General features: G+C 41.3%; 1 protein-coding gene across 1 annotated transcript; it reads left to right on the forward strand.

The window, feature by feature from the left end:
- Positions 1-846: 846 nt before the first annotated feature.
- ctnnb1 (catenin (cadherin-associated protein), beta 1) lies at positions 847-10,908 on the forward strand. Its single transcript, XM_061916288.1, has 17 exons — positions 847-1,028; positions 5,002-5,053; positions 5,252-5,479; positions 5,565-5,818; positions 5,896-6,134; positions 6,430-6,631; positions 6,717-6,861; positions 6,939-7,042; positions 7,679-7,813; positions 7,956-8,159; positions 8,299-8,457; positions 8,613-8,732; positions 8,850-9,000; positions 9,232-9,353; positions 9,438-9,498; positions 9,752-10,002; positions 10,178-10,908. The coding sequence occupies exons 2-16, from the start codon at positions 5,041-5,043 to the stop codon at positions 9,964-9,966; spliced, it is 2,352 nt and encodes a 783-aa protein (XP_061772272.1). The 5' UTR covers positions 847-1,028; positions 5,002-5,040; the 3' UTR covers positions 9,967-10,002; positions 10,178-10,908.
- The last annotated feature ends 618 nt before the right edge of the window (positions 10,909-11,526 follow it).

Consider the following 11,526-nt stretch of genomic DNA (forward strand, 5'->3'; position numbering starts at 1 on the left):
GAAGAATTGTTGTACTTTAGTGTGGATGAAAATACAACAGCCGTTTTATTATGATAAACAAAACATACCGTATTTCCTAGAATTACCACAGGGCATATAGTATGCACCTGCCTTGAATTACTGCCGGGTCAAACTCTCTTCCCAAAAAAATTAGCGGACGTTCAGTATTGCCGCCTGGTCAAACTCGTGACGTCACAAGTGACACTTCCCTTGTCATCTTTTTCAAAATGGAGGAGGCTGATTTCAATACCGGTAATTTGAAATTGCATAAAGAGAAGAAGATTAAGAGCTATTCAGTAGGATTTAAGGTCCAAGCTTACATCACACTCAAATTTTTACTGCATACCTTTGGTAAGTGCCAGAGGGAGAAGAGGTTTTAAAATAATTAGCGCATGCTTACTTTTACTGCATGCCTTTGGTAAGCGCAGGAGTGAGAAGAGGTTTTAAATTAATTAGCGCCCGGGCAGCAATTCAAGGAAATACGGTAATCCTGCCGTTTATAAAAAGTATACTTTTCTCGAGAGAACTGTACAAAAGTGTCCTTTTCAATGCATTCCAAATGGTTTGAGAAGGGAATCACGTTTCCTCTCCCCCTCGTCTACCGGAACTCGTTTCAATTGTGTATTCATGCCCGTGTTTAGTGCGCTTCAGTTGGCGACCATACCATCGTCATATGACGGTAAATTTACAAACCATGCAATGATTATGTTGTGTTAATATTTATAATTGTCCACAATACTGTCAAACCGTACATATTTAACGACTGTAGTCTCTATTTTATTTACAATCACTGCAGGATACGTGGTCGCTGTGAGGCGTTCTGCGGTCTATATAAAGCGCCGCCATCTTACATTTTCCAGTCGGCTCTCTCCTGGACCAGACGTGACTGACTGACTTCGGAGGGAGTGGACGTGGGCTCCCGCTGACTTTTGGCGTCACATTTCCTCTCGACATTTTTTTACCATTATACGTGTTTTTTTTTTTTTTACCGGGATCCGAGTGGACGGACTTGCTGCGTGTTGATAAGGGTAGGCTACTACGTTAAAAGCTCCATTTTCCCACGTTTCATGTCTGCCTCTCGCCGAGAGTTTACCGGAATTGAGGCGGGTGTGGAGCGGGACTCCGCAGCAGCAATTAGCCTGCCATGCAGCTGCAGTCACAGCTTCCACCTGGGACACGACACGGGGAATATTGGTCGTTTGGCCGATGGCTTGTCGTGGTTGAATTTAAAGGTAGTGGATTGTCGTTTCAACGCTCGTAGGACTTCAGCAAGTAGCCCGAACGGTTACCATTGTGACCTACAGCAGTAAAGTGTAGCATGTAGTGTTAGCCGCATTCCATTTTACTGACTTTTTTTTAAATATTAGACTTTATCTCTGTTTGTCAGCTTATTTTCTTAATGGCTTTAAAGCGAACTGGTTCGTTGTTTGCTATGTATGTTAAAACTTTCACCGACGACAAAATTAGTCGAGTGAACATCAATCTGGTAAAAGTGTAACTTAATTAGCCCACCCTGTGGTGACTTTTTTTGTGGTTGTAGTTTCTACCAAATAAATGCAATTTATTTTTTTCTATGTAGTCTGTTTTTTAAACAAAGACCCACACATTCCTCCCAGCCGTTGTTGCTTTGGGAGGAAGACGAGGTGGAGCCTGTGTGTGAAATATGAGTAAAGAGTGTTGGGGCAACTAAGTCGGGTGGAGGAGGGCGGCTGCGTGGAGTGTTAACTAAAGTTATGCAAGCGGCAGGCCCAGGTGTACAAATCAAACTGACTCTTTAAAAAAACCGCATGTGAGTGAAGCGTTTAATGTTAATTTGTAGGAAAAAATATAAAATTTGAGTGAGCAGATTAAACGCGGCACCACTGTTGCACTTTATTTGCCTCTGCGTTTGAATTGGTTTGGATTGGGACAAGGGCTTCACGGTGGAGGAGGGGTTAGTGCGTCTGCCTCACAATACGAAGGTCCTGAGTAGTCAGGGTTCAATCCCGGGCTCGGGATCTTTCTGTGTGGAATTTGCATGTTCTCCCCTTGAATGCGTGGGTTCCCTCCGGGTACTCCGGCTTGGTGGGCCTTGCGGTGAGGGTGACTTGTCCAGGGTGTACACCGCCTTCCACCCGATTGTAGCTGAGATAGGCAACCCCCCCCCCCCCCCGTGACCCCAAAGGGACTAAGCGGTAGTAAATGGATGGGACAATTACTAACACTGCCACTTGAACTCTATCATAATTTCAGAATCAGACATACCGTATTTTTCTGACTATAAGTCAGTTTTTTTCATGGTTTGGCCGGGGGTGTGACTTATGTGTGAAATTAACACATTACCGTAAAATATCAATTAATAATATTTAGTTCATTCACGTAAGAGAATAGACGTATAAGATGTTATCCGATTTAGCGATTAGGAGTGAAAGATTGTTTGGTAAATTTATAGCTTTTCCTATATGTTATAGTTATTTGAATGGCTCTTACCCTAATATGTTACATTAACATACCAGGCACCTTCTCAGTTGGTTATTTATGCCTTATATAACGTACACTTTTTCAGCCTGTTGTTCACTATTTATTTTAAATTGCCTTTCAAATGTCTATTCTTGGTTTTGGGCTTTATCAAATACATTTTCCCAAAAAATGCGACTTTTAGTCCAGTGCGACTTATGTTTTTTTCCTTCTTTATTATGTATTTTCGGCAGGTGCGATTTATACGCCGGAGCGACTTATACTCCGAAAAATACGGTACTTTGTTAATCCCCGAGGAGAAATCAAAATTTTCAGCACAATCCCATTCAAGATTATACAAACATTACAGGGAGATAGAACAGGATCGCTGACGGGTCTGCCAATTTCCGGCGCCACTTACAAAAAAGGTGAGACACAGGTAAACAAGTGAGGGGGAATGGGAGAAAAAAATAAGAGCCACTAATGCCATCGCTCTCTTGAAACTTATCATCCCACGCAAATGGCACCATTATCTACTTCTTTACAGTTCATACGTTGCTCTTGAATTAATCAGTGAAATTATACAATTAAAAAGCGACACTTTGGCCACATTCTTCGAAACCTTGGTGATGTTGACACTTAAGTCACAGAGAACGTTCACACTAAATTAGGCGTATCTTTAAGACCTATTTTGCATGATTAATTCCGCCTGAAAATATTTTGATATTTACTTCTAAACTGCTTCGCGCAACTGCTTCCCCTTAAGCCATCCATCATCCACAGGAGACAGCCTTATGTTGCAGAGGCTGCAGGCATGAAGCTCAATGTATAGCAAGATGGCAGCCAGCAGTCAGGGCTGCTGAGCCCGCACATTGCTTTGCTAATAATAAAAACCTGTAGTTGCTTTTGGTTCTGCCAGAAATTCAGCTTGGGTAAGGCATTTGGATAAAAAGCAAAAAAGTTCAGCCCGAGACCCAAATTCTCTTGTTTTTGTTTGGATGTGGATTTTTGGCAAATCATAGCTTTGCAAAGTGTTTTGACACATTTTTGTTTCAATTAGTCAACAAACTACAACTTCAGAAGTTGTAATTCATTGTTTTTCATTCACAAGGTAGGGAATAGTTGGTTAAAGTGGAAATAGAAATATTTGGCCATCACATTCATATTGGTATTGTTCACTGAAGTCTAATATTGTATTCCGTTAAGTTGCTGCTGACATCAATTTTAGGGTCCAGCAACGTGGTTGTGCATCTTGCATTGTTCTTGTTTTTTTAGGTTTTTTTTTCACTAAATAAACACCAAGGTACATTTTTTGTTTTTTTGATGGTATGTGTATGTTTTAATAATTAAACCATCCTCATGACCACCAGTTGTGTGTGTAAAATTGGATTGAACTGTTTTGTGACGCCAAGGACTTCTGTGTTGAGTTATATGGGTTTTTGTATAGACCTCACATCTGGCTTCAAACAAATCTTCCATTTAGTTTCTCTTAGTGCTTGGAACTAGTAGTGCAATGACTTGTTTAGAGTGCTGGGTTTGATGGCAAGGCTGCCATTTGTTTGGTGTCAAAGACCGGCGTTTTTATGTTGGATCCTCTTTAATGTTGAATGCAAAGATCTACTTTTCCTCTAGTGTGAATGATGTGCTTTGATTTGTATGAGGTCTCGTGTTGCACATATGGTTCCCATTAAACTGGTGGTTAGTTTATGGGAGCTCCAGCTTCTCCAGCTCGAGGATAGCGTGTGAACAGTGAATTAGATTTTGGTGGGTGAAGCGGCGCACCAAGAACCTTACTTGAGCTTGTTTAAGTTACAGCTGAAATTGGGTGCTGTGTTGTGTATGAAAAGTCATTCAGTGCAGTAATTTGCATACTCTCAACATTTTGCTGTAATTTACACTTGCTGGTTCTTTTTTGCCAGTCTGCTGTTCTTTAGCCTTGTGTATGCATCATTGTTAAGACTGGACTATTTACTGGTGGTTTTAAACAAAAGTTGGAGCCTGATAGAATGGGCTGAAGGAGAACCATTAACTAGTTCCCTCTTATTGCAGTATATTTCTTGGCAGGTATACTGTATAATAATGTACTTAATCTGGGTGAGATTGGGACATTTAGCTCAGGCTGCTGTGACATTGTCAACAGTTGTTACTTTTGTGTTCATACATCATGACATGTATGACTTGATATAAAAGTTTAACCTATCATCTGACAGTGAACTTGCAAAAGGCAGTTTCATCTTCAAAGCCTGAGGAATGTGCACACCCTTCCTCCCACTGCTTATTTTCCTTCCACCCAGTGCTTTAATTCCCACCCTCTTTCACACAAGTATTTGCTTTGTGTGGGCCTTGTATGTTAGTATCGTTTACTTGCGTGCCTAATGGAAAACTGAATCCAAAGATGTCTACCCTTTGGGTGAGGTGGGAAAAGTGGTACAGTGTAGTCAACTATACACGCAAAAAGTACATTTGAATTAAAATTTTGTTGCAATCTACCATTTCTAATGATTATTAATGAGCTTGGAATGACTGAGTAATAAACAGACTTTTTTTTTATTTTATTTTTTTTAGATCAGGAAGCTGTGACAGCCGTGTTTAGTGGAAAGGAACATGGCTTCCCAGGGTAAGTTGACACTTGGAACATGGACTATCCTACCATGCTTACGTTATGCATAGAAAAGCATAATTGTTTATATTCACCAAGCTCAAAGTGTACTATTAGTACTTGAATCGTACAAACTACATGCTTAAAATTAGTAGTTCCACCTTTTCAAGTATTAGGTTTTATTACACGTTTTTAATATTCTACTTTTCTCCCCAGCTGATTTGATGGAGTTGGACATGGCGATGGAACCAGACCGAAAGGCAGCAGTCAGCCACTGGCAGCAACAGTCTTACCTGGATTCAGGCATCCATTCAGGGGCCACCACTACAGCTCCCTCCCTCAGCGGGAAAGGGAATCCTGAAGATGATGAACTTGACAACAACCAGGCCATTTATGAGTGGGAGCAAGGCTTTAACCAGAATTTTTCACAGGAACAAGTCCAAGGTGAGTCCAATGACTGGCAGCTGAATGATTTAGAAGCTTTGCCTAGGGTGTTGCAGAGTAAAAAAAAAAAAAAATCATTTTTCAGATTTGGATGGTCAGTATGCCATGACTCGTGCCCAGCGGGTGCGTGCAGCAATGTTCCCAGAGACTCTTGAAGAGGGTATGCAGATCCCCTCCACACAGTATGACACAGCAAATCCTACAAATGTTCAGAGGCTGGCAGAGCCTTCACAAATGCTCAAACACGCTGTGGTCAATCTGATCAACTATCAAGATGACGCCGAGCTCGCGACCAGAGCCATACCAGAACTTACCAAACTACTCAATGACGAGGACCAGGTTAATAGTTTGACAGTTGACCACAGCTACTGTACAGTGCTTTGCAATCCTTCTCAAACATGTCTCTTCTCCTCAAGGTCGTAGTAAACAAAGCAGCAGTGATGGTGCACCAATTATCAAAGAAAGAAGCTTCCCGGCACGCAATCATGCGCTCCCCTCAGATGGTATCTGCCATCGTCAGGACAATGCAGAACACAAATGATGTGGAAACGGCTCGCTGCACTGCAGGGACCCTCCACAACCTCTCCCATCACAGAGAGGGTCTGCTGGCAATCTTTAAATCTGGAGGAATCCCAGCTCTTGTCAAAATGCTTGGGTATGCCTGCTTTAAAACCTAGTATTAACTTTAAATCTTCATAAATACAAACATTTAACTTTTTGTATGGATTTCTGTCAATGACATACAAAAAAGGAACCTGTTATACATTTTTTAAAGCAGCCTATGGTCTCATTTTCACTAAGATATTTACTACTGTAAAGTATTGTTGCAATACAAAACCTTTTGAGTTAATTGGCATTTTTTTCCTGACAAACGGTCATAGGGGACCAACACAACACAATCCAGTTCTCCAATTGTATTGTAATCCAATAATATTTTTTCTGCATTGCAGTTCACCAGTAGACTCTGTCCTGTTCTATGCCATCACAACCCTCCACAACCTCCTGCTGCACCAGGAAGGAGCAAAGATGGCCGTCCGCTTAGCGGGTGGGCTTCAGAAAATGGTGGCCCTGCTGAACAAAACAAATGTTAAGTTCCTGGCCATCACCACAGATTGTCTCCAAATTTTGGCCTATGGAAACCAGGAAAGCAAGGTGAGTTGTCTGCTGGGAAATTTAGAAATATCGCACAATATTGTCTTAGATAAAATGTAATCAAGGTGTTTGTTTATTTTGACAGTTGATCATCCTGGCTAGTGGAGGCCCACAAGCACTGGTCAATATCATGAGGACTTACACCTATGAGAAACTGCTGTGGACCACAAGCAGAGTTCTTAAAGTCCTGTCGGTCTGCTCCAGTAACAAACCTGCAATTGTAGAAGCTGGTAAGCTTGCTTTTGTTGCTATCTTTCACCTTTTTGACAAAGGCAAGTGTTTTGAAATTGGTTTGATGTTGTTGAAGGAGGCATGCAGGCTCTTGGACTGCACTTGACAGACCCCAGCCAGAGACTAGTCCAAAACTGTCTCTGGACACTCAGGAACTTATCAGATGCTGCCACCAAGCAGGTAAAAACATGCAACACATTTTGTGAACATGTTCCCTCTGGTTGCAGATGCAATCACTTTGTCAGGGATGTGATTTGTCCCTTTCCACTACATTCATCCCTCAGTTGTCGCTGTTAGTTCGTTCTGGGTTTAACTATGGGTAATTAATTTATGCCAATTAAATATATTAATAGCTAGTGCATAAAGTGTTTATGACCTGAATATTTTTTTTTCTATTATGAGAGCCTCCTTGACATGAAATAACACCCTTTAGTCACAATTGTACTCTACTTTTACACACTGATCAAATATAGCAATGGTGCTGAATCTGAGCCAATCGGTGGCCAGCATGCTCTGTTTTGGTGTCATTTATTGTAGTATTGATATTTTCGTCTATTTACCCATGTTTGGAAATGCTTAATTTTGATGAATATGCTTTTAAAACTCAGTGATAAAGTCAATCTGCAAACTTTGTAACACAATGTAGTGAAGGATGACTATATCCCAATTTTTAATTTTTTTATTTTTATATTTTATTTTTTTTTAAATTTTTTTAATTCCCTGATCACATCCCTGACTTGCTAACAACTTGGACACATTGAAAGTTGCTTTGATATTAAAGTATTCCTGTTTGCTAACTTGACAATGTGTTTTCAGGAGGGAATGGAGGGTCTTCTGGGCACACTGGTGCAACTACTTGGTAGTGATGACATTAACGTGGTGACCTGTGCTGCTGGCATCCTCTCTAACCTGACGTGTAACAACTACAAAAACAAGATGATGGTCTGCCAGGTTGGTTCTTGTATTTTATGGTTAAATTATCATTCATATTTTGTGTTTTTTTTTGTCTTTAACTCAAAGCCAGGAAGTATTTTTTGAGGCAAGGGCCCACCCAATGTTCATTTTGCGCATTGCCTCATATGTGACTCTGTAGGTTGGTGGAATTGAGGCTCTGGTTCGCACAGTATTACGGGCTGGAGACCGAGAAGACATCACAGAACCTGCTATTTGTGCTCTGCGTCACCTCACATCTCGACACCAGGATGCCGAGATGGCTCAGAATGCAGTCAGGCTGCATTATGGCTTGCCGGTTGTAGTCAAATTGTTGCATCCGCCATCACACTGGCCACTTATTAAGGTAAGTATATGCATCGTGTCCGGCCATATAAACCATTAACATGTAAATAAATGGGTGTTGGTATGATAAGATGTTTTTGTAATTGAAAATTAAAAGTATTATGTAAAAAATGGCTAACACGAAATTGTTTATCCCTCAGGCTACAGTTGGTCTGATTCGTAACCTGGCGCTGTGCCCTGCAAACCACGCTCCTCTAAGGGAGCAAGGAGCCATTCCTAGACTGGTTCAGCTGCTGGTCAGAGCTCACCAGGATACGCAAAGGCGCACCAGCATGGGAGGAACACAGCAGCAGTTTGTGGTGAGTGCATGCGAGCGTTCTAATACTTTGTGAACACACTAACAATACAGCAACATTAGCATGGTAACAATAGCAATATTGCATTGTTCTCATTACCGGGTAAGAATGAAGTCCACAAAGAGATCCTTAATATTTACTTACTGCTGTTTCTTTAGGAGGGAGTTCGCATGGAGGAGATTGTGGAGGGCTGCACAGGAGCACTTCATATCCTGGCCAGAGATGTCCACAACAGAATAGTCATCAGGGGACTTAACACAATTCCACTCTTTGTACAGGTGAAACAATTGAGATGTTTGCTAGAAGCAAAGTTCCCATCAGATTGTCTGGTTTCTCGATCACTTTGATTCAGCAGATTGACAGCATTGTTTAAACCACCTTATTTTTGTATGCAGCTCTTGTATTCTCCCATTGAGAACATCCAGCGTGTGGCAGCAGGTGTCCTGTGTGAGCTGGCCCAGGACAAAGAGGCCGCAGAGGCCATTGAGGCTGAGGGAGCGACTGCCCCACTCACCGAGCTGCTGCATAGCCGCAATGAAGGCGTTGGTACGTTAATGCTTAATCCTGCTTTGTTGCCACCAGGCTCGTCTCTTGATTAAACAAATTGTGAAATACAGAAACATTTTTAATTTAGGCTACTTGAAAGTGTTTTTGAATTAATGTTATGGCCAAAAGGCATGTGTGACACTGTTGCATGATATTGCTTTACTGTGCAATTAATGAAGACAATATGAAACCTCATAATATGCTAACTTGTCACATTTCATCAATTCACAGCCACATATGCAGCAGCAGTTCTGTTCCGTATGTCAGAGGACAAGCCTCAAGACTACAAGAAACGCCTCTCTGTAGAACTCACCAGCTCTCTCTTCAGGACGGAACCGATGGCCTGGAATGAAGTATGGACCTTTTTAATGGAAGTTCTAGAATGGATTTTATTTTTGCACATTCGGTGCTCAGTTGTATCTATCTCTCTGCTGCAGACTGGTGACCTCGGTCTGGACATTGGTGCTCAGGGAGAGCCTCTGGGCTATAGGCAGGACGGTATGTGAAATCCTCTACACTGCCTTTTTTACAGTAGATGGGGATACATCTGAGAAAATTTAAGTTTCAGTTCTTGTTGTGCATTAACGAAGACCTAATTTTCCAGTCATGTAGTGCTTGATTAAAATATGCTCAATTCCTACAAATTGAAAAAGCTAGTTTTGCTGTTTGATACTACTGTGGTGTGTGCTTGGTTAACATGCTTCTAACAGCTGCTCCTGTTTCCAAAACTCCCCCTTCCTTCACTCTCTAGACCCAAGCTACCGTTCCTTCCACTCTGGAGGTTACGGCGGAGATTCGATGGGCATGGAACCCATGCTGGACCATGACCTGGGTGGGGGCCACCACCCTGGTCAGGATTATCCCCCTGTGGAGGGGCTCCCTGATCTGGGACACACCCAGGAACTGATCGAAGGCCTGCCACCTGGTGACTCTAATCAACTGGCCTGGTTTGACACAGACTTGTAAATACAAAGACCAACATTACTCGACACTTTCTACTAGGTAAGATGGTGCCTGAGCACTACACTTTGACCTTTAGTCAGATGTATGTGTGATGGAATTGACGGGGGAAATTTCTTTACCTCAGAGGCTGCTGCATGCTCAAAATGCAACGTTATGTTTAATCGTGTGTTTCCGGTTGTTAGGCCCCTTACTTATCTTCCTGTTCTCTTTGCAGCTGTATCATGTGATCTGGATGAACCTGCATCTTAATTCGCCCACATGGAGGAGGCGGGGTTTTAGAAAGTGCCTGACGATGACCCATCCTGTCTATAAGAGCTCCATTGGGACAAATTTGATAAGTGCGGTTCTGAACCCGGAGGATGGTGGCTTGACTTCAAATCCTGATACGTCACATGGATTTTGATCAGTTTTATTTTGGACAAAACATTTTATGTACTTTTACATTTTTACTCTTTTATTTTTTGTTTTTTTTGTTTGTACTTTTTTTAAATTCAGTTTTCTTTCCTGATTTCTATTATGGTACACATTGCGTCGAGCTTGCTTTTTCCCCCCCCATTCTGAATTATTACACTTGTTTTTTCACTACTTTTTTGTATTTTAAGTCCCTGGTAGTGTTTTATTTTTAGTGGTAATGCTCCATCAAAGTATCTGATCACATTTTAAATGGTGTCTAAAACACTAAGATTAAATCAGTTGCAGTGTAACATTGTGTAGCTTTTGTATAAAACATGAATTGGAAGTTATTGTCCAAATATCGAGCTATTTTCTTGCTTTAAAGGTGGACACTTAAGGTGTCCCTGCTGTTCCAAAGAGGGTGTAGCAGACCTAGTTGGTGCGGGAGTGATCTTATTGGTCTGTTACTCAGCGGGTGGGGTAGGGTAGTCGGAGGAGCTGGTTGCTGTAGCCTGCTGTTTTCTGAAACAATAAAATGGACTCATTATTTCACCTGGCTGCATCCTCTCTCCCCTTCACTCAGCATTTGTGTTGGAACAATAAGTATGGCATGAAATGTAGTTGGTGCCACTTTGACATGAAGTCAGATGCATGACTCACTGTTGTGAGATCAAATTCTGAAGCTAAAAGAATGGAAAGTGGGAGATTCAAATCAGTTTCTGTAGAAATTGCTTTTTTTTTTTTACAGCAATAACCCAATGCTTATGTGCAATATATGTAGGACTTCAACAAGCAGCCACAAAATAATTCATAACTACTGTATAAGACAAACTTGCAGTAAGGATGCACTTGATTTGCTTATTTTGAAAGTTGAACCCATACAAAGGAATGAAACTTTTCATTTGTGTATTTTAACAAAATATCAAAAGTAAATGCACTTAAGTTTTGTAAATTATTTGATCCCCCTACAAACCAGCATGAAATTTATGAGTATGTGGCCATGAAGCACAAAAATTGTCTCTTCAGCAAGACCACCCGTTTGTGCACTAAATTGAAATTGGCAGAAATATAAACCAACAGTTTGGAGCACATTGACATCCTGGAGTGACCAAGCACAGAATGTATCTTTGGTGGGAGCTGAGACTATGTTGCCAAGTCACAGCCTCAAAA

Source organism: Nerophis ophidion, linkage group LG11 (genome assembly GCF_033978795.1).
Source record: "Nerophis ophidion isolate RoL-2023_Sa linkage group LG11, RoL_Noph_v1.0, whole genome shotgun sequence".
Classification (NCBI taxonomy): Eukaryota; Metazoa; Chordata; class Actinopteri; order Syngnathiformes; family Syngnathidae; genus Nerophis; species Nerophis ophidion.